Source organism: Perca flavescens, chromosome 9 (genome assembly GCF_004354835.1).
Source record: "Perca flavescens isolate YP-PL-M2 chromosome 9, PFLA_1.0, whole genome shotgun sequence".
Classification (NCBI taxonomy): domain Eukaryota; kingdom Metazoa; phylum Chordata; class Actinopteri; order Perciformes; family Percidae; genus Perca; species Perca flavescens.
Window position 1 is genome coordinate 36424612 of NC_041339.1, and position 27875 is coordinate 36452486.

At 39.7% G+C, this 27875-nt stretch overlaps 2 protein-coding genes across 2 annotated transcripts; both read left to right on the forward strand.

Moving 5' to 3' along the window:
* Window positions 1-3669: 3669 nt before the first annotated feature.
* LOC114560992 (GTPase IMAP family member 4-like) lies at window positions 3670-11081 on the forward strand. Its single transcript, XM_028586624.1, has 3 exons — window positions 3670-3703; window positions 9469-10586; window positions 10806-11081. Exons 1-3 carry the CDS (start codon window positions 3682-3684, stop codon window positions 11079-11081), a joined length of 1416 nt encoding a protein of 471 aa, XP_028442425.1. The 5' UTR covers window positions 3670-3681.
* A 6628-nt stretch (window positions 11082-17709) lies between these two features.
* On the forward strand, window positions 17710-27257 carry LOC114560993 (GTPase IMAP family member 7-like). Its single transcript, XM_028586625.1, has 4 exons — window positions 17710-17734; window positions 22985-23740; window positions 24011-24323; window positions 27245-27257. Exons 1-4 carry the CDS (start codon window positions 17710-17712, stop codon window positions 27255-27257), a joined length of 1107 nt encoding a protein of 368 aa, XP_028442426.1.
* Window positions 27258-27875: the final 618 nt, after the last annotated feature.

Below are 27875 nucleotides of genomic sequence, written 5' to 3' on the forward strand. Positions count from 1 at the left end.
GGGGAAAAAGCTGTCCTTGCGACGTGAGGTTTTGGTCCTGATGGACCTCAGCCTCCTGCCAGAGGGGAGTGGCTCAAAGAGTTTGTCTCCGGGGTGAGAGGGATCGGCCACAATCTTTCCAGCACGCTTCAGAGTCCTGGTGGCGTAAAGGTCCTGGAGCGGCGGGAGATTGCAGCCAATCACCTTCTCAGCTGACCGAATGACACCCTGCAGTCTGCCCTTGTCCTTGGCAGTGGCAGCAGCGTACCAGATGGTGATGGAGGATGGGAGGATGGACTCAATGATGGCTGTGTAGAAGTGCACCATCATTGTCTTTGGCAGGTTGAATTTCTTCAGCTGCCACAGGAAGTACATCCTCTGTTGTGCTTTCTTGATGAGGGAGCTGATGTTCAGCTCCCACTTGAGGTCCTGGAAGATTGTAGTTCCCAGGAAGCGGAAAGACTCCACAATGTTAATTGTGGAGTCACTGAGTGTGATGGGGGCAGGTGGGGCTGAATTCTTCCTAAAGTCCACAACCATCTCCACTGTCTTTAGAGCGTTGAGCAGGGAGAGTTCCTCCTGGAGCAGAGCCGGGATGATGGTGTTGAAGGCAGAGCTGAAGTCCACAAACAGGATCCTGGCGTAGTGTCCTGTGGAGTCCAGGTGCCGGAGGATGTAGTGTAGGGCCATGTTGACTGCATCATCTACAGACCTATTGGCAAACTGCAGGGGGTCCAGGAGGGGGTCGGTGATGGCTTTGAGGTGAGAAAGCACAAGGCGCTCAAAGGACTTCATAACCACAGAGGTCAGGGCGACGGGTCTGAAGTCATTAAGTCCTGTGGTCCTTAGCTTCTTGGGAACAGGGATGATTGTTGAGGACTTGAAGCAGGCTGGCACGTGGCATGTCTCCAGTGAGGTGTTGAAAATGTCTGTGAACACTGGAGACAGCTGGTCAGCGAAGTGCTGGCTTGGCTAGGCGTCGGCCGTTGGTGGAGTGGGAGACTTTAGGCTTCAAGCCTAAAGTCTCCCACTCCACCACTGTTTAAGCCCTCTCCAGACAGAAGCAGAGTTGTTTGCTGAGAACTGTTTTTTTAGTTTCTCAGAGTACCGTTGTTTAGACTCTTTCACCGCCTTGCTAAACTTGTACTTTGCTACTTTAAGTCTGTTTTTATCTCCACTCCTGAACGCCTCTACCTTGTCCAACCTTTGCCTTCTGAGTTTGAAAAGTGCAATGTGATATACAAAATATAGACAGGTGATACGACAGATATGTACAGTATGTACAGCTATGTGCAGTGTGGTAACATTATAAGAGTAGTAAGAATAAGTGTATGTGCAGGATGAATAGTATGAAGAGCAGTAGAGTATGACTATGTATAGGTGCAATTACAGTATATACATTTGTAAATAGATAGATAAATAGAACAGTATGGGTGGGGTAGGGTAGTGCAAATTCTCCGGGGGGCTTAGTAGGTTAATTGTCACCGGGATGCAGAGCTAGAGTTCTTCGTCGACAACTACGAAGATTTTCTCTCCACGGATCTCTTGGTGGCTCTGCCACAAACTCACGCCTTGCATCTATTGATTTAGTCATTGCCTCAATGGTAACCTGGAGGGATTTTCCCGCTGTAAATTTAGCTTTGTTCTTGAGATGAACTTTTGATTTCAAATGGTCGTTATGTGTGTCTTTGCGGGTCCAGTCAACAGTATGTTGACAAAACTTACAAAACAGTCGTTGTCCAGACTCATAGTAGTCGTTGGGGTATTGTTCAGCCCGGTATTTAGCAGTTAATTCAGAGTTTCAAAAACATTTTGCCACTCACTTCGACATTTTTTCCCTCGCAACAAACTCAACGTGAACGTGATGGTGTATGGTTACTAGGTAACAGGTGGTGCCATTTGGCCACGGTTTAGGTAGAGACCTGTCTCTGCTTGTTGTTGAAACCTTTCTACGCTTGTTGTTTTAAACTGAAAAATGAAAAGTAAAAAAAAAAATCGTTTATTTAATGTCAACAAAATATATGCAAATTCCGTGCGATTCTGCGTGCATAACAGAATTCCATTTTCATGTGTAGATTCCGCTATTCCGTCCGTGTTTTCCGCATCGTGGAAATCATAGGGCCCTACTCTGGATTGTGCAGCTGTAGAATTTCACCAGGATCTGAGGACCATAACAAAAGCCGCTTTCCGACCAAGTAGTTACAGGAACGTAGTTATAGGAAAAGTCCACTTCTAAGCAGATCTACTAACTACTCTCCCCCAAAAATCGTTTTTTCCATTTGCATTCGCACTGGCCAAGTTGCCATAGGGACTATAGGAGTCTGTGCATGTGTGTGATGGCCGGCCAGCGAGGTTGTCAAGCCTGCAGGGAACGCTTGTGGAGTTTAACTCCGAAAAGACAGTTAACCACAGGGTCCCATTAATGTCATGATGGAAATGTGTTGTGATATTTAAACAAACAAACCGTCAACGGCGAAATAAAAGCCTCTTATTTACGAGAGCAGTCTGAGAGACCTCCGGTTTACAGCGGGGTCTCTTGAGCATGACTGGCCGAGCCACAATCTAACGCCCGGGCAGGCGCTAGCTGGCTGTTGCATCATTTCATGGAGCTTCTCAACTCCGAAAACTTTGAAGCAAATTGTCAATTCGGCATCAGTTTTTGCTAGACTGCCTATATTCGAAATCTAAACCTAAAACCTGCCTAAAACGTCGTCAGAAGTGAATTTAGTGATGAATAAGATAGCAAAAATTGCTAAAACTGTCCCGTTGTTGGTCTGTCTGTTCTAGGAACTGCAAAAATCCCTCGGTTCGGAAAGCGGCTAAAGAGAGGTGATCTGAGTGGCCTAGATGGGGGAGGGGAGCAGCTTTGTTTCCATCAGCTACATTAGTGTAGACTTGGTCTAAAATCTTTTCTCCTCTAGTGGGGCATGATACATTTTGATGTAATTGAAGCAGTACAGTCTTTACATTTGAGTGGTTTAAGTCACCCGTGTCAATGTAGGCTGCCTCGGGGTCCAGAGTTTGTGGTTTACTAATAGCAGAATGCAGTTCTTTCATGGCAATCTTAGCGTTAGCATCAGGAGGTATGTAAACAGCTGTTATTACAGTTTATGTAAACTCTCTGGGCAGATAGAAAGGTCTACACTTAACCATGAGATATTATTTATTATATCAGTGCAATGTCCTTGATGCTGGATAGTTTAATGAAAAATAATGCATCATATTTTAATTGTGATATTTTGTGAGTAAAATCTGAATCTTTTTCAGATTCTCTGTCAGGTAAATGTAGTAGGTCATTGTATCTGTTGGTCATTCGATTTTCATAAACGGGTATTAAAAAACTAAAATCTAAACTAAAATTTAAATACATGGCGTTTTTGCCTGTTCATTGTCAAAAAGGGACAAGAGACATTTAAAATATGCTTTGATTTTCATTTAATATAACAAAAAACAAAACCACTATAAAACAGAAACGAAAAAAGCCTGTATTTTTCATGTCTAAGGTTAAATCTAAAGGGTTAACTACACTGTACAGTAACTGAACCAACTTCTTACACATCAAGGTTTATCTTTCTTTCACTAACTTGATAGTGGAATCATAAATGGATGTGTGTGTTTTATGCATGAAGCCATATAAAGAGGTGCAGCACAAGAAAGACATTTACTTCAGCTGCAGTATCAACTCTACTCTTAAACCCGAACATGGCAAAGAATTTCAACTGTGGTAAGTCATGACAGTGATATATTCATATTTATATTCTATTTTACTATTGATAAAATTGTTGTGATTGTATACATGTATTATTATTATTATTATTATAATATTGTTCTTTGACTTAAAGTTGCGTTCAGTAGGTTTTTGTTATTGGAAAGAACAGCTCAGATACATATAGGTTCTTACGCAGAAGCATTAATGAAATCTCGATCAAGAAGAATTGGGATTAACCAGTACAATTTAACCACGATATAGTTATGTAGTGCCATCCCAATTTCTAAAATGCCGGTCTTCCTGAAGGTATATTTAAACTGGAGGTGTCAAGATTAGCTAAACCTTCAGTGTAAACAAAGATATTGCAGGTGCCACGAACACATATGCTAGCCTAAATTATTAACCCAAACAATAACTAAACTATTTTTCAGTGTTTCATTACAGTGGTCGGAATACATTTAACCCTTGTGTTGCCTTCACGGGCCAAAATTGAAAACACAAGTCCCGGTCTGTTTTGCCTGTTTTGTAAAGCATATAGTATACATCTTCTAAGCAAACTTCATTCCAACTTATCACTGCTAGTTTTAAACTTGTGTTTGGAATTCATGGTCAATAAACCTAATTAGGGCCCGAGCGCCGACAGCGGCGAAGGCCCTATTGAAACTGAAGGAATTATTGTTTCTTTCTATTCTTTTTCCCGTCAAATGAATTGGCTTTTTGAGGGGCTTAACATATTCAAAAACTCACCAAATTTGGCGGTCGCATCAAGTCTGGTGAAAATTTACGTATTTTAAGGGTTTCGGGAATAGGCGCACAGAAATGGCTCGCTAGCGCCCCCTAGAAAGTTAAAAAAATTGAGCCCCTGCAGTGCGTTTAACGTAGACTCACAAAACTTGGTACACATATGTAACATGTCAAGATGTACAAAAACGTGTATTAGAGCCACACCCTAAACCCAACAGGAAGTCCGCCATTTTGAATTGAAAGTTCAAAATGCGATTTTGGCCATTTCCACATGTCGTACTTTAACGAACTCCTCCTAGAGATTTCATCCGATCAACTTCAAACTCGGTCTGTGCCATCTTAAGATGTTAAAGATGAAAAGTTGTTAAAAGAAAAACTTTTTCGTCATAGGGCGTGGCCGTGGCGGGGCAGCCATTTTGTTTGTTTCGCCGCCGAAACAGGAAGTGGGTGTAACTCAAGTGTACGTTGTCCAACTGGCTCGAAACTTTTCAGGATTCATAAGAGTCCAACCCTGAGGACAAATAAAGGCCGATATTTACCTAAAGTCATAGCGCCCCCTAGTGGCAACAGGAAGTAGGCCTAAAAGTCAAGGTGCTATACTTTAACAAACTCCTACAGATTTCATCCGATGGACTTCAAACTTGGTCTGTACCATCCCAACACCTTAACGATGAAAAGTTATTAAAAGAAAAACTTTTCGTCAGACGGTGTGGGCGTGGCGTGGCGGCCATTTTGAGTGTTTAGCGATGAACAAAGAAATTGTTGTAACTTGAGTGTACGTTGTCGTATCTTCCCGAAATTTCTCACGATTGACAAGGGTCCAGGCCTGAGGACATCTACAGGCCAAAATTTACTTTTGGTCATAGCGCCCCCCCGCTGGCAACAGGAAATCTGCCTTATATGACAGACATCATCCGATTTACATGAAACTCACAATCTGGTCTACATGTCATACTGAGCCGCTGCCTATAATATGACCACGCCCACTTACTCAGGCCACGCCCCCTTTGATAACATTTGAACCGTTTAAGGTAAAGTCTTGTGTGAGGTATCATTGAACTCAGCAGAGACTTCCTTCTTGATTGGTGATGGTTTGGCCCGCCCCCTATGTTTAAGCCACGCTCCCTTTCATAAATGTTGACCCGTTTAAGGTAGAGTCTTATGTGAGCTATCAATTAACTCAGCTGAGACTTCTTTTTTTATTGGTAAAGGTTTGGCCACGCCCCCCTTTCACAGTTAATGAACCATATGACGTAGAGTCTTGTGTGAGGTAACGTTGAACTCGGCAGGGAGTTCCCTTTTCATTGTTGACAATTTGCCGCGTCTGAGTGCCGCGCAAATGCACGGTCGCAAGTGGCGGCGTCTGCCGGTAACCCCGACATGCGCAGAGGCGCGAGGGCCCGTCCATCGCTGCTCGCAGCTTTAATTAGCTTTAAAGCACTTCATGGATTAATTTGATGCTCACCGATGAGCAAGAGTGCAGCCTCAGATCATCAGGACTAAAAGGGACCTGGTTTACAGTCTGTACCCCTCAGATCTTGAACTCCTTTGCTGAAGAAGGCTGAAGAATCAATGGCATATTTTTCCAAATTACTTACAGAAAAATAAAAACTGGCAAATGATTTCTAACTTGTTTTATTATTTGTATTATTGTTTTCATCTAATTATTGTTTGGCATTTCTTTCCAACTGAAAAAAATTGTGTTGAAAAAGCCCAACACTATCAACCAACATCCAAGCACTTCTCCCTTTAATCTCACAAAAAAGTGCATTTTTAGCAACATATGAAATCCGATGCATCAAATAAATCCAACAATAAAACAAATTAACATTTCAAGTCACTTTCAGGAGGAATGCACAAATACAAAAACTATCTATCTAAAACCAATCCGGCCTGGTTGCTCAATTATCAGCTCAATTGTAGACAGCGCTACAGATGGGGGAAACACAGCACCGTTTACTTCACACTCAAGTCAGTGCGGGAGAGGCCTAGGTGAGCAGAACTTAGTGTTTTGCTGCTGTTATCCTGAATCAAGGCTGATTTTACAAAGTCTACAGACTACCACGTTGTTGTTGGCATTAAGGGTAAAATACTCCCACACTTTAGAAGACCGTGTGTGAGCCTTTTTCTCAATGTGTTGTTGAACTTGCGAGGAATCCATACTTGCGCTGTTGCTAGAGGCAGCCATGTAATTTTTTGATTTCTACGCGTGTGACGCATCAACGCAAATTATGTGTCGACACTTTTACGTAATTGAAAGTCCTCCTAAAGTGTGTTTTCTGTCCTCATATCTAAACCAGAAATCGTAACAGTGGTGGTTTTAAACATGTCGTTAAGGTTTTTAAAACGTTCGCAGTTTGGTTCGGTTTAGGCAACAAAATCACCTAGTTATGTTTCGAAAAATATTTAGTTTGGGCGCCTGGGTAGCTCAGTTGGTAGAGCGGGCGGCCATATATAAAGGTTTACTCCTCGACGCAGTGGGCCTGGGTTCGACTCCGACCTGTGGCCCTTTGCTGCATGTCATTCCCCCCTCTCTCCCCTTTCATGTCTTCAGCTGTATTGTTGAATAAAGAGCTAAATACGCCCAAAAATAATCTTTAAAAAATTAAAATATTTAGTTGGGGGTTAAAAAGTTACTCGACTTCCTGAAGATTACTAACGTTAAACTTAAGTTTGAAAAAACTTCCTGTTTACTGTGATCTCCAAACGGGACATGAACAATGGTCCCCTGCGTTTGTTTGACTAATCCATGTCCACTCCTGCCCATCCTTAGTGGACTTTCTGGGTCTAAATCCCTTCCTGCTTTGCTCCCGTCATATCTACATGTACAGTACAGGCCAAAAGTTTGGACACACCTTCTCATTCAATGCGTTTCCTTTTTATTTTCATGACTATTTACATTGTAGATTCTCACTGAAGGCATCAAAACTATGAATGAACACATATGGAATTATGTACTTAACAAAAAAGTGTGAAATAACTGAAAACATGTCTTATATTTTAGATTCTTCAAAGTAGCCACCCTTTGCTTTTTTATTAATAAGGGAAAAAATCCACTAATTAACCCTGACAAAGCACACCTGTGAAGGTAAAACCATTTCAGGTGACTACCTCATGAAGCTCATTGAGAGAACACCAAGGGTTTGCAGAGTTATCAAAAAAAGCAAAGGGTGACTATAGAGTGTGGTCTAGACCTACTCTATCTGTAAAGTGTCTCGAGATAACTCTTGTTATGATTTGATACTATAAATAAAATTGAATTGAATTGAATTGAATACTTTGAGGAATCTAAAATATGACATGTTTTCAGTTATTTCACACTTTTTTGTTAAGTACATAATTCCATATGTGTTCATTCATAGTTTTGATGCTTTCAGTGAGAATCTACAATGTAAATAGTCATGAAAATAAAAAGGAAACACATTGAATGAGAAGGTGGGTCCAAACTTTTGGCCTGTACTGTACATAGATACAATATATATACTACAGCCAATACAGGGCCCTGCCCAACCAAAACAAGGTATCGTAACTGCTGTGTGACCTATGAGGTCTGTATTTTGGGGGGAAAAAGTGTCCCATCTATTTGTGAAAACTTACAAATGCTTAAAGTAACACTAGAGAACTTTTTCCGCTTCGGACCCCCTACAGCAGTGAACGTCAACTGGCGGCCCGCGGGCCACATCTGGCCCGCCAAAGCTTTTAGTCTGGCCCGCAGAATAATCATGAATTCACAAAATGTAAAGAGGAAAAACTGCGTTCTGTTATTTATCATTTCAAGCATTTAGACTAAAAACCCAGCCCTCTGTATTTGCATCTCTATTCACATGCCGGGATTCTGTACAGCGATGCCCGAGCTCCACACACACAGCTGAGCCGAGATGTGTGTGTGTGTGTGTTCAAACCCGCAGCACCTCACTGGGAACATACAAAGAGGATTACCAACGTCCGCTGGGGCAGATGAACTCACGCTAGTCTCTTAAAAAGTAAAAAGTAAATATCTATCAATGCACTCACCTGTGTAGACCGGCATAAACATGTAGAAAGCGATATTTCAATCTGCTCTGTCCACTCTTGTCCACCGCGCTGTTTTAGGCAAACACAGCTCTACTCTGCAAATAGCGAATTTTTACAAACAAGCTAAAACAAAAGCTGTAGGTTTGTAGTCTAACTGTTTATCTTAGTTTGCCGGGAATCTGGAAATTTGGGCAAATTCTTGTGAATCTCACTGCTGGCTGAACAAACCAAACTCTCCACTGGAGCGGTAAAGCTATGGAGGTATTATAAGTGGCTAGTTAATATGCATGTGAAAGATGCAATCGTTATGTTCGAGTTCTTCATTCTTGATGATGAAGATGCTGGTTGTATTATTTTGCAACAGCATCTTTAATTGCAAATGAGGCATATATGACGAGTGCATAGCCTCCTTATCAGTCATTCATCATTGAAGCTGGGCTTTTGGCTTTTCCACATCAAGTGACATGTTTACCTGACAACAGCCATTTCATTCTGCAAGCATTTTCCACCAATCAGGATGCTGCATACTACAATAATGTTTCCATAATCACAGACTTTAACCATCACTCCTCAGTGAACTGCCTCCTATTCTGAGATCATTTCTAGTTAAAGAGCCAGTTATCATTATGGAGTTTCCATGTTTTTTAGGAGTTTGCTCACACTAATACATGTAAAAAAAACATTAATTCAGTAAGAAAGTGAAAATTTCGAACAAGAATAGGCGTATTAGGTATAAATTAATTTTATTTCAAAGTCCAGCCCCCAGAGTGTCTGCTTAGAAAAATTCTGGCCCTTGAAAAAATGTAGTTGATGACCCCTGCCCTACTGGTTGTAAGCGGAATTGTCCATTACATTACATTGTCCAGTTCATTCGAACTACAGATTCGCTACCCGATCTGGCAAACTTGCATAATGTAATGTAATTCCGCTTCTAACCTGTAGGGTGACCGAAGCAGGAAAAGTTCTCTAATGTTGCTTTAAAGGGTAACTTCTAATTTTATATTCTTCATCCTTTCAAACAGAAGCTATTCTACGAAATGATGAGGAGCTGAGGATTGTGATGGTGGGGAAGACTGGAATTGGGAAGAGTGCCACAGGAAACACCATTCTTGGGCGCAACTGCTTTGAATCAAAGTTCAGCGCCACGTCTATGACTGATGAGTGCTCTAAGGGCAATGCTGAAGTGGATGGACAAAAGGTTGCTGTTATTGACACCCCAGGTCTCTTTGACACCAGGTGGGCCCAGGATAAAACACATGAAGACATAGGCCAGTGCATTTCCTTTTCTTCTCCTGGACCACATGTCTTCCTGGTTGTCGTCATGCTGGGCAGAGTCACAGAAGAGGAAAAGCAGACGGTGCAGAAGATCAGAGAAATGTTTGGCCAGGATGCAGACAAATACAGCATGGTTCTCTTTACTCATGGTGACCTTCTTAAAAACACCACTATTGAGGAGTTTTTGAAGGGCAGCCGGGACCTGCAGGAACTTGTGGCCAGGTGCAATGGTCAGTACCATGTCTTTAATAATGATCTGGAGAATCACTCGCAGGTCACCGAGCTGCTTAAGAAGATCAGAACCATAGTCCAGAAGAACGGAGGAAGCCACTACACCAATGAAATGTTCCAAAAGGCAGAAAGGGCAATCGAAGAGGAGAAACAACGCATCCTGAAAGACAACGAGGAGCAAATGCGCAAAGAGAAAGAAGAACTGGAGATGAATCTACGAGCTGAATATGAAGAAAAAATTAAAAGACTTACCGAGAAATTCCAGGCTGAAATTGAGGAAGAGAGAAGAGAGAGAAAAGGGGTACAACATGATATTATTTACTTGAAGAGAGAAAGGGAGAGGCATACTATTGAAATGAAGGAGATGGAGATGGCAAGGTACAGGGACAGGACAAAAATGGAGCAGATTTTGAAGAGGGATAGGACCAGTTCGATGGAGAAGTTACAGATAGATTTGGAAAAGACAAAGCTGGATAAAAAGGAGTGGGAAAAGGAAACAGAATCAGGCCCCCACCGTCGACTTCAAGGCAGCGCTGCTACCGCCAACTTCAAGGCACCTAATCCTAACCTTAACCCTAACACTAACCCTTTCCTAACCCAAGTGCCTTCCATGCAGCGCTGCCAGGAAGACGACGTTGGGGGCTTAAAATACCAAACACCGAGGAAAATGTGGGAGACAAGGGATAAGGAAAGGAAGGAGATGGAAAAGAGAAAAGAGAGGGAAGATCTTGATGGTGTTTTAAGCCCCCACCGTCGACTTCAAGGCAGCGCTGCGACCGCCGACTTCAAGGCACCTAACCCTAACCTTAACCCTAACACTAACCCTTTCCTAACCCTAGTGCCTTCCACGCAGCGCTGCCTGGAAGACAACGTTGGGGGCTTAAAACAACTAACACCGAGGAAAGAGTGGGAGACAAGGGATAAGGAAAGGAAGGAGATGGAAATGAGAAAAGAGGAGGAGAAGACGGAGATGAAGAAGACAAAAGAGGAGAAGCAGCGGAAGATGATTCAACAATTAAAGGCAGAGCATGAAAGAGTTCTGAAAGAGCAGACAAACCAGTTGGAGAAAAAGCATGACAAAAAGGCCAGAGAGAAAGCAGAAAAGAAAGACAAGTGTACAATATCCTAACAAGGCAGGGAGTGTAAATTGTAAACATCCATTGATGTAGTGAGCTGCAGAATAATATACTGTATGGAAAACTAATGACACTGTAGTCATCATGCAAACATATAAGGAAAGGACCAACAATAGCCTGTGCTGCTCCTGGCGGAGGTCACCAATAACCCATTAATTTGGTTTTCTAAAACATTTTCTAATATTATGACAATAAAGTAATGAGCAGAATAGGTATTTAGGAAAAGTCACGGCAGGAGGGAAACATAGTAATAACAATGATGGAATAATTCCACCTTTTTAATCGCAATGTTAAAAACGGTCTGGGCTATGGTGGTTCTAGTGTTAAGTACACAGTCTTTTTGTATTAGTATTACTATACAGGCAATTACATTGGAAGATAGAGTGGGAGAAGAGAAAAACGGAGAAAGAGAAGGAGTGGCTAGATAAAAAAAGGAGAGGAAAGAGTGGAATGAAAGAAAATAGGGAGATGGAGAGAAAGCAAGAGGAGAGGGAGAAGAGGAAAGAGGAGGAGAGGAAGGAGATGAAGAGGAGTGTATTTAGGAAAAGTCATGGCAGGAGGGAAACTGGAATAACAATGATGGACAAATAGTATTACTATACATGCAATTACATTTGGTTCAAATTTAATCACAAAGGCTGAACATTTCAATATGACTTAACTAAACTGTACAGTAACTAAAACAACTTCATACACATCCAGGCTTATCTTTCTTTCTCTGACTTGACATAATCATAAATGGATGTGTTTATAATGTATGAAGCCATATGAAGATGTGTAGCCCCAGGAAGGCATTGGTATTTACTGTATGTGTGGGTGTTTGTGGTTCCTCATTGCCCTGAAAATCAGCTGATTTCTCCAAAAGTGCATTTGGTGGATATTACAGTTGATGGCATATCTTTACAACATAATTGATGCCTAAGTCCAAGTTGCATGAATGTTTTTCAAAGCATCAAGGTTGTGCTTGTGTACAAACACACTTTAAATAGATAAGACAGTAAACGGTTTAGATTAGATTAGATTTTGAAACAAATTGTTGTATCAATAAATGTTCCAAGAAACATCAACTGATTTCTTTGCACTGCTTTGACCATGTTTTAGTATAATGTGAAGAAGCACTGTATGAAATGTTTGATTATAGGCTTAACACTTTCATTTCATTGCTTTGTTTAGCATATTTGTATGGATAACTCTAGAAGATGTTGCTTCCTCTTTTTTCAATCGTATAGCCTGGTCAGACTTGCACAGTTAAACATATTTCAGGGGATATGACAGTCCATTTTCATGGTACATTCAATTTGTAATCTACCCAGGTCTGCTTCAGTCCATGCGCATACAAAAATGTCTCACCAACACGCCTATGAAACGGGGTTTTGAAATGTATTACTCAAAGGTCTGTATCTGATTTTTACTCAATAACAGAGGTCCGGAATGATTGTCAAAAACAAAATATTTAATTAACTAATAACATTGAAACAACACACATTCAAGTTGAGTGCTCGGTTGTCCTGGTCAATCTTTGTACCAATTAGGGCTGGGACGATTCATCGATTACGTAAATGCGTCGACACAAATAATTTGCATTGACGCGTCACACAAACGTAGAAATCTAAAAATAACATGGCTGCCTCCAGCTTAAGCGCAAGTATGAATTTCTCGCAAGTTCAACAACACATTGAGAAAAAGGCTCACACACGGTCTTCTAAAGAGAGTAAAGTAAAGAGTATTTACAGTAAATCTTAATGCCAACAACAACGTGGTAGTCTGTAGACTTTGTAAAATGAGCCTTGATTCAGGATAACAGCAGCAAAACACTAAATTCTGCTCACCTAGGCCTCTCCTGCACTGACTAGAGTGTGAGGTAAACAGCGCTGTGTCTCCCCCATCTGTAGCGCTGTCTTCCGCAACCAGGCCAGATTGTTTCAGATATCTCACGAGTCCTTTATAACGTCAGTTATAACAGCCAACATATTAAAAAATTGTTTAAAATCAGGCTCGGGCTCATAATTCCCTTAGAAAGGAAAGAGAAAAACTTTTGTACTTGTGTATTCCTCCTGAAAGTGACTTGAAATGTTAATTTGTATTATTGTTGGATTTATTTGATGCATCTAATTTCATATGTTGCTAAAATTGCACTTTTTTACTGTAAGATTAAAGGGAGAAGAGCTTGGATGTTAAACAAGAGCGTATTCATCATTTTACCTACTACTGTTTGCACTTGCTCTGTTTATGTATTCCTTCTGAAAGTGACTTTATTTTTGTGATGGATTGATAGCCTACATCTGGCTTTAGGTTGCACTAAAAATTCATTTTACTTGAACAGTGCAGTGTTAAACAATTTTAATAAATCGAGATTTGAACCTTATTGAAATTTGTTTTGTGTAAATTGTTAAAAATTGACCAATGGGAAAATAATCACTAATTGAAAAATGTATCATTAGATTAATCGAAAAATTTATTGGTAGATGAGTCGACTGATCGAAAAAATAATCGCTAGATTAATTGTTTAAAAAATAATCATTTGGGAAAGCCCTAGTACCAATAAGGGTACCCAGCTGTACCTTTTTCCAGAAGGGATAAGAAAACACTACACTTTATAGGTGTATTCATGACACAATGTATGGGTCCAGACATGCCATTCGGTATAGATGCTTGGTCCGGACTTTAAGAAGCCCTGCATTAGTCTAATGTACTGGGAGGCATCAATGTCATAGGCTTAAAACCCTAACTGCTGCTATTTTGCATAACTTATCACATTTAGCTAATGTTTACCTGCAGTACTGCCCTGCAAAGGCAAAAACAAGTACTTAGCTTTTGGTCGAAAATGAGATCATGATATTTTTGGGTCATTCAAGACATCCTTTATCATGGGGAAAAGGATCTTGAGTCAATTTTGTGGTTTTTCGAGAAAATAATGGCTTGTCTTAACAGTGACTTCCAAAAGCCCCAGAGAAAACAAAGGCAGAACACCGTAACACCTGTTACTGCTCTTTGACTTTGTTTTGAAACGCTAAAATTGAGTCAAGGTATAGGATAGCAATAAGTAGATGGCTATTAGTAATTGTAAATCATCAAAATATATGCCATGATCCTCAGATTTTATACAGCTGGTACCACACACACACACACACACACACACACACACACACACACACACACACACACACACACACACACAGGTGTTACTATAATGATTTGTGAATGGGGATGAGCAACCAAATATACATAATGTGGAAGTTACTGCCTCTTACCTTGGCATGACCTGTCACCTTTTTGCGGACAATACAAAGGCAGAGTACAGTAACTTTAAAATAGAGGTCAAAAGTCAAAAAGTCAAGTTTGAGCTCAAGATTTTTCAAGTAGATAAATGTCATTACTAAAACATCTAACTACCAGATTTCCTGTGTCCTACCTATAATTCAAGTCATTTTTCAGTTCCTCACTCGCAAGTTAAGGTCTTTTGCCTTTGTAGGGCAGAATAGTGCCATCATAGTGGGCAGTTAAATTGTCACTTCATGAGAGCCGCGCTCATATCAAGAAATCTTGAGTCTATTCTCGGTCATAAACCATGATTAGTAAGAGGTGCAGTGCTACGTGCTTCTCTGTGCTTCCGTTAGAGCAGTCGCCCACTCATAGTCTAATAACCACGGTGTCTGTCCCCCGACTCAGATCGGTTAAATCAAAGGTGAACAAAAGAGGGGCTATACTTAACAACCTAATTGGAATTAAAACTACCACTGCAATGATAGAACATAATAGGAAAATTAGATGTGGACTATTAAATATTCGATATCTGTCTTCTAAAGCAGTCCTAGTAAATGATTTTACATCAGATAATCAAGTTGATCTATTCTGTCTTACTGAAACCTGGCTGGGCCATGAAGAATATGTTAGTCTAAATGAATCCACTCTTCCCAGTCATATTAATACTCAAATTCCTAGAGGCTCTGTCCGAGGAGGGGGAGTTACAGCCATCTTTGATTGAAGCCTGTTAATTAATCCTAAACCTAAACTAAATTATACATCGTTTGAAAGCCTTGTTCTTAATCTTCTACATCCAACATGGAAAACATTACAGCCAATTATATTTGTTGTTGTTTACCGAGCTATGGGTCCGTATTCTGAATTTTTTGTTTTTCTCATGTGTAGTCCTTAAATCAGACAAAGTACTTATTGTAGGTGATTTTAATATCCATGTGGACGTTGACAACAATAGCCTTACTACTGCTTTCAACTCAATACTAGATTCAATTGGTTTCAGTCAGAGTGTGCATAAGGCCACGCACTGTTTTAACCACACCCTCGACCTTGTGCTGGCATATGGCATCGAAATTGAAGATTTAATAGTATTTCTGCAGAATCCTTTATTATCAGATCATTCTTTAATAACTTTCAAATTCTTACTACCCGACTATACGAAATTAGATAAAAGCTTCTACACTAGATGCCTATCTGATAGTGCTATAGCTAAATTTAAGGAAGACATTCAAACAGCATTTAACTCAGTGTCGTTCCTTAATTCAACAGAGGACTCTTATGTTAACTTTAGTCCCTCCCAAATTGATAATTTTGAAATAATAATTTTTGTGCTATGGCCTCGCTACAGACAACTTTAGACTCTGTTGCTCCTATCAAAAAGAACATGATGAAGCAAAGGAAACTAGCACCTTGGTATAACTCCCAAACTCGCAAATTAAAACAAATCTCGCGAAAACTTGAAAGTAAACAAATAATGTTAAAGGTCTCTTCAGCTAAGCCATCTACCTGTCTCTTAGACCCCATCCCAACGAGGCTACATAAAGAAGCATTACCTGTGGTTAACACTTCACTACTGGATATGATCAATATGTCTTTATTAACAGGTTATGTACCGCAGTCATTTAAAGTACCTGTGATAAAATCTCTTCTGAAAAACCCACCCTCGATCCTGAGGTCTTAGCAAACGATAGACCTATATCTAACCTTCCCTTTCTCTCCAAGATCCTTGAGAAGGTAGTTGCTAATCAGTTATGTGACTTTATACATAGCAATAGTTTATTTGAGGACTTTCAATCAGGATTTAGAAAGCATCATAGCACAGAGACGGCACTGGTGAAAATTACTAACAACCTTCTAACTGCTGCTGACAAAGGACTTGTCTCCATTCTTGTTCTACTAGATCTTAGTGCTTCATTCAACACTATTGACCATACAATCCTGTTACAGAGACTGGAACATTTAGTTGACATTAAAGGAACATCACTTTATTCACCGACTCCCCTAGATTTGTCTCAGTCCGGCGGCGGCGGCGCCACTAGTTTTGCTTAGCATAGTGAATGGAATCCTTTGTTGCCGGATAGCATGTCGTGAGTAAAAGTGCAACAACAACAACAAAAAAACTAATTACTTATTGTTATTTATTTATAAATGTATTAATTTATACTTATTTATACTTATTACTGATGGGTGGTGATGGCGCAGTGGGTATGACACATGCCTTTGGTGTGGGAGACCTGGGTTCAATTCCCACTGCAATACATCAACCAATGTGTCCTTGAGCAAGGCACTTAACCCCTAGTTGCTCCAGAGGTGCGTTACCTCTGATATATATATAGCAATTGTAAGTCGCTTTGGATAAAAGTGTCCGCTAAATGACATGTAATGTATTGTGGCCTGCGTATTCACAACGAGTACAAATAGCAATGCAGATTAAGATTAGGCGATTTCCTGGGCAGATATTGACTTGGGACTATATTGGGGCGAAGCACCATTACTTGGGCGCAGTGATATCACGCAACACCTGAAGTGAGTACAGGTCTAATATGGGTCGATCTATCCCGTAAAATAACCATGCGTCATGTTTACAATAATCACTTACTGTCCTGCTATGCCATGCTACGTCCTGCAGTGCCCTGCTACGCCATGAACTACTACAACTATTTCTAGTCATAGTTCCATTACCTTTATTGTGACTATTATTGCAACTGTTCATCACACCCCCAACCGACACCATCAGACCAAAAGCCTGGGTCTGTCCGAGGTTTCTCCCTAAAAGGAAGTTTTTCCTCGCACTAAATGCTTGCTCTTGGGGGAATTACTGGAATTGTTGGGTCTTTGTAAATTATAGTGTGGTCTGGACTTACTCTATCTGTAAAGTGTCTTGAGATAAATCTTGTTATGATTTGAAATTATAAATACAATTTAATTGAATATTAGGCTAAGGCTGGAACGCACCAGCAACAGGCAACAAACATAAATGTGTGTCCAAGGCACAAGTGATGCATAGCTCTGAAAATTAATAATTTATGTCCATTGTATGAAAGTAGAACTTAAGAGGCTGACCAGTTGTATGTAAACTAACATTAAAGAGATTTCAAAAGACAGACCAAATAGTATTTTTTTAAAATACATATATTATGGTTCACTTTCCATCACTAAGGCTACATTTGAACAGTTGAATATGATTGAACTAAACTGTACAGTAACTAAACCAACTCCATACACATGCAGGTTTATCTTTCTTTCTCTGACTTGATAGTGCAATCATAAATGGATGTGTGTTTATGCATGAAGCCATATAAAGAGGTGCAGCACAAGACTTTTATTTCAGCCGCAGTATCGACTCTACTCTGAAACCCGAACATGGCAAGCAAACATTCCAGCAATGGTAAGTCATGACACTACTATGTTCAGGTTTACATGGCTCTTTGATTCAAAATTGTGTTTAGTAGGTTTCTGATCTGTATTTCTGACAAACATGCTACATGAAGCCTGTGCCTCCCTTAAATCACTTACAATCCAAATGGATTCTCTTGGCTCTATGTGCGGTAACCGTGTTCACTACTGAGACACATCAGTGTAACTCTTAATGTTCAACTGTTACGGTTACTGACAGGTTATCGAACCTTAAAGTGTAAATTGCAGGTTAAATTTTTCATGAATTAAGCAATGTGCTTATTAAACATAAAGATTAAAGCCGCCCACCATTGTTTTGTATGGCTTTTTATAACAAAATGCTGAATATACAGTACAGGCCAAAAGTTTGGACACACCTTCTCATTCAACGTGTTTCTTTATTTTCATGACTATTTACATTGTAGATTCTCACTGAAGGCATCAAAACTATGAATGAACACATATGGAATTATGTACTTAACAAAAAAGTGTGAAATAACTGAAAACATGTCTTATATTTTAGATTCTTCAAAGTAGCCACCCTTTGCTTTTTTTATTAATAAGGGAAATAATTCCACTAATTAACCCTGACAAAGCACACCTGTGAAGGTAAAACCATTTCAGGTGACTACCTCATGAAGCTCATTGAGAGAACACCAAGGGTTTGCAGAGTTATCAAAAAAAGCAAAGGGTGGCTACTTTGAAGAATCTAAAATATAAGACATGTTTTATAGAGAGTTAGTGTAGAGTAGCATTATCAGCTGAATAGCTTATTAGCGCAGGGGCTAATGGACCCACGTTTGTATCTCGTAAATGACCCCACTAATAATGCCCGAAATGATACCAAACTTCTACACTAGTACAAATAGGTTATGCACTCATAAAATGATGGATTGGAAAGTTTGTAAGTACACCAGAAGTTTATGTAAATAAGACTTGCCTGCTGGCTTCTGCTCTCTGCTGTTGTTGTTGCTGCTGTAAGACGAGTGCTTAGGGACTGTCTACAAATTACAACACCGAAAAGAGATACAACAAAAATATTTATTAATTTAATGATTAAATAAGGTAAAGTCTCCAAACTTACCTCAGTTATTACTTGTCTCCTGATAGTTATACTACAACACTTACTTTTTTAACTAAAGTTAAATAAAAAAATATTTTTGTTGCATCTCTTTTCGGTGTTGTAATTTGTAGACGTCCCTAAGCACTCGTCTTACAGCAACAACAACATCAGAGAGCAGAAGTCAGCAGGCAAGTGTTATTTACATAAACTTCTGGTGTACTTACAAACTTTCCAATCCATCGTTTTATGAGTGCATAACCTATTTGTACTACTTTAGACGTTTGGTATCATTTCGGGCATTATTAGTGGGGTCATTTACGAGATACAAACGTGGGTCCATTAGCCCCTGCGCTAAGCTATTCAGCTGATAACACTGCTCTACGCTAACTCTCCCAATGTTAGACCCAGGTGAAAAAAACTTCTGGGGGGGTGTTTGGCTCGAGGTCATGGTGCAAAGGACCCCAGGGTGAAATTACTCCGAACCATCACTTTAAAATCGAAATCCACCGAGCCAAAGTGCTTATGTTATCAATAGTTAGCTCGTTCTTGTTTTCTAACTGCGTCACGAGGTATAGTAACGTTAGCTTAGCTGGGAGCTTCATGGAGACAGCTCTGTTGATGTTAGCTGTCCTACAGCTGTCAGAGTAAGCTGCGACTTCATATATTACCTTCTAACAGCTGTATTCTCAGTAACGTGACAATCTGCAAGAAACAGGTTGCTTATAAATCACTAAAATAGTAGTGACAGCACGGTTTGGCATCGTTTGTTACTTACCTAGTTTATGACAAATGGTTTCGGCTGTGCTTTCTAACATGTCATTGTGCTAACCAAGCACCGTTAGCCTTTACAACAGAGCCGCTTCAATACACATTAGATAATGTTTCATTACGGAGTTCTCTGTTGATTTGTGTTTGTCACTGTGTGCTCATGATGGAAAATTAATGTAAAAGTTGCGTGCAGGACCTCTCAAGGCCAGGCTAATGTTAGAAGTCCCTCTAGTGGACAGAACGTGTAATAACCACGTGTGTAGTGGTATTGACAATGCATAAGCCTGAGTAGTGTAGTACATATTATTTAACAGGCTGCAATTGAGCATTCAATATTCAAATATTATTTGAATATTAAGGCGAGACACGGAAGGCAATAACATCGTTTTTTTCACTGGTCAATTTTGAAATTTTTGGCTATTTGTCTTCAATAACGTGTTCTTTCAGACTTGTGGTGAAAAAAAGTGCAAAAGACACATTTAGGTCTTTATTTTACTACACTTTGTCTGTTTGCGTCTGTAGATTTCACCTAAATTCAACAAAAGTTGGCGTTCTAAATCATCCTGCTGCTCCGCGATCGCTGTCTGCACCCTGTCATCACATATACTGTTAGAAAGCTCTCTCTCTCTCTCCTGTACAATGCTGTCGGATCCAAATGTGGTCATTTCCTTTTCATCAGCAACCAATCGTGAAAGTAAAAAGTAAAAAAATCTCATTGGCTGATGCCAATTTCTGACATGATTCATTCAGAATGGTCACGTGACATGCTCTGACATTTCCGCGGTAGATCAAAATGTGAAAGAAGTGCGTCGAAAACGGTCGAAAATCATCTCAGAGATGGCGAAAACAGTTATTAGCAAGAAGACAAAGGGGATTACAAACTAGCAGCAGATGATGAAATGCCTTCACTTAGTACGTTGATGTGTCAAATGTCGTTCAGAAAACAGGAGTGTTCAGGCAGCGGAGGTAATCAGACTGACTCTCCCTCTCTCCAAGCAGTTTACAGAAATTCATAGCCTTCATGTCATATATTAAATATATAGGTGTCACATATATAATTTACTGATCGCGATACAACTATATTACAAAACAATTACACAACAGTTACAGTTTTTTGTATAATTACTATATAATACTAAAGAAATCTGTAATTTTTGGGATCCTAAGTGGTTGTGAGTCCCTCAGGCAGATCCATATTTAGCTGTCAGTGGAGCTTCTGTCCCTTCTCCTAGGAGAACTACCAACTTCTCTTCTGGTGTTAACTTTGGGAAGTTTTATTTTTTTAGGCTATTTTTCCGAGGTGTAAATCTCTTAGTGAAGATAATATTTCCCAGTGGAGGAGGAAGTGTATCTCTGTCTGACCCAGTTAGTGGTCACTGAGCATGTTTCTCTCTCTCTGACCTGTCTGTCTGAACCAGTTGGTGATCACTGAGCCTGTATTAAGTCAGGATCCATCTCTTCTTCGTATCTCTGACTGTGTGCAGATACTATGTCAAATAACAATTTAGTGTACTTTGTTTGCTCTCTGCAATGTTCTAAATATTGATCTTTTCAATGATTCATGATTAGTTTTGTTCTGTTGTGTTGTTATGAACCAGTGCTGATGGGAACCTCATTAGTTAGCTTCACCATCAGCTGACTGAGGGGACTGTTTTGTGGGGAGAGTAAGCTTGAGGCAGCAGCAAGTATGGCCATCCCCACCTTGATGAAGGTGCCTCTGCCATGCTGTCTGTTACAGAGAAGTTGTGGCTTCACAGCACAGTTGTGATGGTCAATTCAATGAGAGAAACTGATATGCTCAGGATCTCGAAAGCTGAGGCCATCACAACTGCCAGTGTAAAACACAGGCGCAAGAGTCTAAGCACAGCTAAAATAGCCCTTATATGGTACTGGAATGGACAATTAGACTTTAGAAAGCTTTGACATCTACTGTTGGTCTTGTTCTGTGTCCATACAACTGTCTAGCGTGGGTTTTGTCGGCAACTGTGCATGATACGCCAATGTTAATTCAATGAGTTACTGCAGTTGTAGGCTTTATATTCCTGCCGTGTTATTAAATAATGAATTTCATGAGCTTGAATTATCTATATTATTATTACTAAGGGCCTGAGCATTTACTCTGTTTTTGAGCTATGTTTTCCAATAGAAATTTATTAAATTTCCCTATTTAAATCTTTAAATGCTGTTTTCTCAAAATGAGTTTTTCGTCATTCTCCAGTATAAACATCTCAGCCTATGTAGCACCTATGTACACCAAACTTTCCAGTTATACACTTAGTAGGATTCTGAAGATATTTACAGAGGGATTTGTTGATACATCATTCCAGGCCTGATTTATTTCACATTTTAATAAAAGATAATGCCGAAAATCGGCATTATTTTAAGGCTAGAGACCTTATATTTCCTAGGTAATGAAAGCAGATATCCTGAAATCCCTCTGTAATTTTGTTTTCATCTTGTCTGTAAAGAAAATAATCTTTATCATATGTTCAGATCTACCAAAAATAAATGCAAAATCGTGAATATTTAATGAGATAATGCCTATTTTGCATAATTAAACATATCAATTTCAAAAACATGTAATATATTTTGTATATACTTGTGTAAGTAATCAACTGATGAAGTTTCATTGTGATATGTAAAATGTTACCCTATTCACCTGTAGTGCCTCGCCTTAAATGGAATTCAAATGGTATTATAGAGGAAGATTGAAAGCTCTGTGTGTTGCTATTGTTACTGTACACAAACCAACCAGCCAACAGTTTGCAAGACTGCAGACCCAGCTACTTTTAAACATTACCAAAGACTTGGATATCAACAGGTTTTCGGATATGTGCACACATCGCGATAATTACCTTTTCTAGAAGGTGGTTGAAAGAATGAAAGTGGGACGCTTTTTTAACACGGTTCAACAAGTCCACCGCTGCTAGAAAACTTTGTAAAAAATCGTACTAAATGTAAACGGGAATATTAGTGGAATATTCACTTTCATTAGCCATGTAAACAGCTTAGTCGGAATATCGTCTTTTTCGGAATAAGGGCAAAAAACTTAATATTATGTGCATGTAGTATTATATGCAGTGTTTCTAAAATGCTGAATTGGGGCAAAATGTAAGGGTTCATTTCAACACCCTAGGACCTTTATGTTTGATTTAAATGTTATTCAATATTATTGCAATGACTCGTAGGACTCTAATTAATAAAAACCTTTGTGCAACTGCATCAAGAAATAAAAAATGTAGCCTATGAGAACATTTTACATAAAACTTTTATAATTTTCTCTTTCTCAAAGAATCTGGAGTAGCACTTTCTTCTTTAAGGATGTCAAAGATTACTATTTCTGATGTCACTGTATTGATTGATATGAAATCACATAAATTCTTATTTGGTATTCTTCATCCTTTCAAACAGAAGCTATTCTACGAAATGATGAGGAGCTGAGGATTGTCATGGTGGGGAAGACTGGAATTGGGAAGAGTGCCACAGGAAACACCATTCTTGGGCGTAACTGCTTTGAATCAAAGTTCAGCGCCACGTCTATGACTGATGAGTGCTCTAAGGGCAATGCTGAAGTGGATGGACAAAAGGTTTCTGTTATTGACACCCCAGGTCTCTTTGACACCAGGTGGGCCCAGGATAAAACACATAAAGACATAATCCAGTGCATCTCCTATTCTTCTCCTGGACCCCATGTCTTCCTGGTTGTCGTCAGGCTGGGCAGATTCACAGAAGAGGAAAAGCAGACAGTGCAAAAGATCCAAGAAATATTTGGCCAGGATGCAGACAAATACAGCATGGTTCTCTTTACTCATGGTGACCTTCTTAAAAACACCACTACTGAGGAGTTCATGAAGGAGAGCCCAGACCTGCAGCAACTTGTGGCCAGGTGCAATGGTCAGTACCATGTCTTTAATAATGATCTGGAGAATCGCTCGCAGGTCACCGAGCTGCTTAAGAAGATCAGAACCATAGTCCAGAAGAACGGAGGAAGCCACTACACCAATGAGATGTACCAAGAGGCAGAAAGGGTCATCGAAGAGGAGAAACAACGCATACTGAAAGAGAAAGAGGAGCAAATATGCAAAGAGAGAAAAGAACTGGAGAAGAAACTACAAGCTGAATATGAAGAAAAGCTTCGAAATGTAATGGAGAAATTCCTGGCTGAAAGTGAGGAAGAAGAAATTAGGAAAGTAGAGATGGAGAGAACACCAGATTTGAAAAGAGGCAAGGAGATAAAAGAGGCTAAGAAAAAGAGAGACAATGAGGGGACAAAGGGGGAAGGAAAGGAAAAGGAAAAGAAAGGGAAGGAGATAGAAGGGGATGAGGAAAAGAGAGACAATGAGGGCACAAAGGGGGAAGGAAAGGAAAAGGAAAAGAAAGGGAAGGAGATAGAAGGGGATGAGGAAAAGAGAGACAATGAGGGCACAAAGGGGGAAGGAAAGGAAAAGGAAAAGAAAGTGAAGGAGATAGAAGGGGATGAGGAAAAGAGAGACAATGAGGGGGCGGAGGGGGGTGAAAAGGAAAACAAAAAGAAACGGGAGGAGAGTAAGAGAGAAGAGAAAATAAAGAGACAGAAGGAACAGAAGGAGAAGCAAATAAGGGAAAAGAAAGACAAAGAGTTGAAGAAGGAACAGGAGAAGATTTTAGAGGAACAGCAAAAGCAACGAAACAAGCTGGAGGAAAACAATCAAACTTTGGCCAGACGAGAAGCTGAGAAAAATGTTTTGCAAAGACTCATAAAGTCATGTAGGTCAGTCACTCAGTCAGTCACTCAGTCAGTCACTCAGTCAGTCACTCACGCATTTTCAGCCTTGTTGTCGAAGTTGCGTAAATAGTTTACATTTCACTGTTAAAAGAAGTTTATTATTAAAATTACAGGCAATAATTAGCCAGTTATGGCGTTTTTCCATTACATGGAACCAGCTCGATTCGCCTCGACTCTACTCGCCTTTTTTGGTTTTCCATTATGATAAAAAGTCGCTGATACCTGCCAACAGGTACTTTATTTAGTATGACCTCCGTCGAAGAGTTCCAAGCGAGCTGAGGCGATACCAAAAAGGTGACGTGAAAATCTGCAGACTGCTGATTGGTCGGAGAGAACGGTCACTAATCACTGGTTGCTATAGTGACAGACGGAGGTGTCCTGAACAAACCCGCCATTTTTAAATAGTTTAGCCCGCTGTGTTTTTTTTTTGCTGCCTCCAGCTTCTTTAGAAACTAAATTTGTCTTCTGGCACACAGCCACATGCCGAGAATCAAAAACACACCTTCCACGTTCTGTGTGTGTGTGTCGCGTTAGGTCACGGCAGTTTCCTGCGGCGTCGCTATGACGACCAGCCACGCTCGCCTCCCACGTGAGGCGGTACTAAATCTGCAATGGAAAATGGAGGACGGGGCACCGCGGCTGAGTTGAGAAGAGCCGAGTAGAGCTGGTACTAGCAGTGTGTAAGTGCCATAAGTTACTGTTAAGTCATTCTAGAGTAAAGTTACTTTATAACTACAGTAGTTTGTAGCATACGGTAAAGAAGTAATTAAAGTTTCTTTAATAGTTTAAAACAACCACAACGGTACTAATGTCTATAATTTTACTGTAATTATTACAGCAGAATGTCACATAAACAAACTGATGGAAAACTTCTTATCATTGTCATACTGAAATACTTCTTATATATGAATTTGCATATATTACAAATGTGTAGTGATTGATAGAGTTTTTGTTTGATTTGATGTTTTTGTAAAACTGTAGAAATTATTTGATGTTTAAGACTTCTAAGAATTCTTAATTTTTTTTTGTATAATGCTATTCTTTCAATTAAAAAAATCTACCGTCTTTATCGAAGGCTAGTGAGTTTTAATGATTGTTGTTGTGTCCAAAATATGAAGATAATGGGCCCCATTTTCAATTGCAATACTTACAAACTATTTTGTCATCATAATCCTAATAAAATAAAATGGTGGATGTAAAATAACATGGCAGATTTGGGAACTGAGGCCATAAGCTAAGCTAATTAAATAAATAACTTATTGCACATTTAAAAAGCACTTTAAACTGTTTCTTAAAAGTTCCCAGTTAGGTCATCATTTTGACTAATTCTACTGATGTAATTTAATCTGTCTGAATGTGTGATAATGTGTTCCTTGTTTGATATTGTATATTGTCATATTTTTTGCTTTGCATTATCTTGCATGTTGTTGTTTTCCTGCCTCGGGACTACAGGTGAAAATTAGCATTTATGCTACAACCTGGCTCATTTACAGTCTGTACAGAAATGTTAGATTGTTCATTAATGTGCACTGTCCCGAATAAATAAATAAATAAATAAAACTGGCCGTGAACAAAGCATACCTTGGTAAGCTTCATCTCCGAGTTGCTGTCTGTGGCTGATACATCCTCCAGCGCTGTGCCAGATGATCCCGCCGCGGGGGAGAGAACCCAGCTAATCACAGTCATCAAGGCTACACCAAGGCGTTCAAAGCATGATTGGCTGGAAAATGGTCACATGAGAAAAAAATGCAGTAGTTAACACAGACATAGGATGCATAGTTTGCTATCCCGATCATGTCAGAAAATGTATTAAAATGAAACGGTGCAGACTAAAACCCAACTACTAATTGTAAGCCTCACAGAATGGTGAAATTATGGTTAGTTATGACACTTTGGCATTATTGTTCGTATCATACTTCATTGTACATCTGGCAACGCTGGTTAGTTAAACTTTTGTTCCAGCTTAGTTCAACCTAGCTAGCTATACTTAACTACTTGACATATATTACCATTAGCTTGATTAAGTATCAGGACAGTCACTTAACTTTGTGTTAGCTTAAAAGAAGGTTAAACCTTATCTCGTGATATTAAATTCCACATGTCCGTAGCAGTAAAATATCACACTTTGTTCATTTGTGAAATGGTCTCTTAGTGTTGACAGCTATTTCGCATGAAAAATCAAAAGCAGCACAAAAGTCTTTTTTTCTATGAGTCTGTAGAACAGGTGAGATGCCGTTGTGGCTCCGTCGGAAACAGCTTATGGCCAATTATTGGATAAATTTAAAAGGCCATGATGAATGGCATCCTACAAAGAGGGTATTGGAGCATTGCTGGGAGAGGGGTAAAGAGGGAAAGGCAAGTTTTGGATGGATAGGCGAGGAAATAGCAGAGCAGATGAAAGTCCAAGAAATTGAATTTTGCTCAACTGTTCTGTGGCCTGTGATGCCAGCCTGGATGCTGAATATTGCATGTGTAGATCTGGAGTTGCTGAATATCAAGCTTAGGAATAAGACAGTAGACATAATTCAAGAATATTACGACTATAGAGATAGAAATTATGGTGGGTATGAACAAGTTTTTTACTGATGGATCGAAAGATTTACTGACAGGAGCAACGGGGGCTGCAGTGGTGATTCCCAGTTATCAGACTGGAGTCAGTAGGAGAACTTCAGACTATTTAAGTGTTTATGCAGTTGAAATGCTTGGTCTTTTGTTAGCTGTTCGATGGGTGGAAGAGGTGATGGTGCGCAATGTACTCATTTGTAGTGACTCTACACTTTGGGTGAGTCTCAAATCAGGATCAGCCAGGAATCACCAAGAACTTGTGTATGAAATTTTGTTTATAAATTCAAGGTTTGTTGATCAGGGTGTGAATGTGGTGTTCATGTGGGTTCCTGCTCATGCAGGAATACCAGGTAATGAGCGAGCAGATAAATTTGCAAAGGAGGCGATTAAGAAGGGTAATGTAGAACTGACTACTAAACTATCAAAATCAGAGGGAAAAGCATTGTGTGGGAAGAAATTTCCAAACAGTGGCAACAGTATTGGGATGGTGGAAATAAAGGGAGGAAATTGCATATGATTCAGGCTTCAAGGTAGGCCAAGGAGGGGTGAGTTACAGTGGGTTTAACCGAAAAGAGCAAGTAATTATCAGCAGACTGAGAATTGGTCACAGTAGGTTAAATAGTACACTTTTCATATTGGGGAAACATCCGACTGGCCATTGCAGTGTGTGTGAGGAAATGGAGACACTGGAGCATGGCTTGATGTCATGCAGGAAATATATTCGAGAAAGAGGGGTTATGTTTGCTGGATTACGGAAATTAGGTTTAGTTGATCTCAGGATTACAGATGTCCTTGAAAGTGGAGTTATCATGAATGGAAGGAAATATTTATTTGCGTTTTTGAAAGACACTGGTCTATTTAGGAGATTGTAGTTTAATATATTGGTATGAATAAATAGATAATGGGTAATTGTCAATAGGAGGCAGTAATGCAACGACTTGGCTGCCAACTGCCGTTAAACTCTAAAGAAGA

Coding starts and splice junctions, on each gene's coding strand:
- LOC114560993 (XM_028586625.1), top strand. CDS start 17,710: ATGGCAAGCAAACATTCCAGCAATG. Junction 17,735..22,984: donor AAGCAAACATTCCAGCAATG/GTAAGTCATGAC, acceptor CCTTTCAAACAG/AAGCTATTCTACGAAATGAT. Junction 23,741..24,010: donor GGAGAAATTCCTGGCTGAAA/GTGAGGAAGAAG, acceptor CAAAGGGGGAAG/GAAAGGAAAAGGAAAAGAAA.
- LOC114560992 (XM_028586624.1), top strand. CDS start 3,682: ATGGCAAAGAATTTCAACTGTG. Junction 3,704..9,468: donor GGCAAAGAATTTCAACTGTG/GTAAGTCATGAC, acceptor CCTTTCAAACAG/AAGCTATTCTACGAAATGAT. Junction 10,587..10,805: donor AGCGCTGCCAGGAAGACGAC/GTTGGGGGCTTA, acceptor CCTTCCACGCAG/CGCTGCCTGGAAGACAACGT.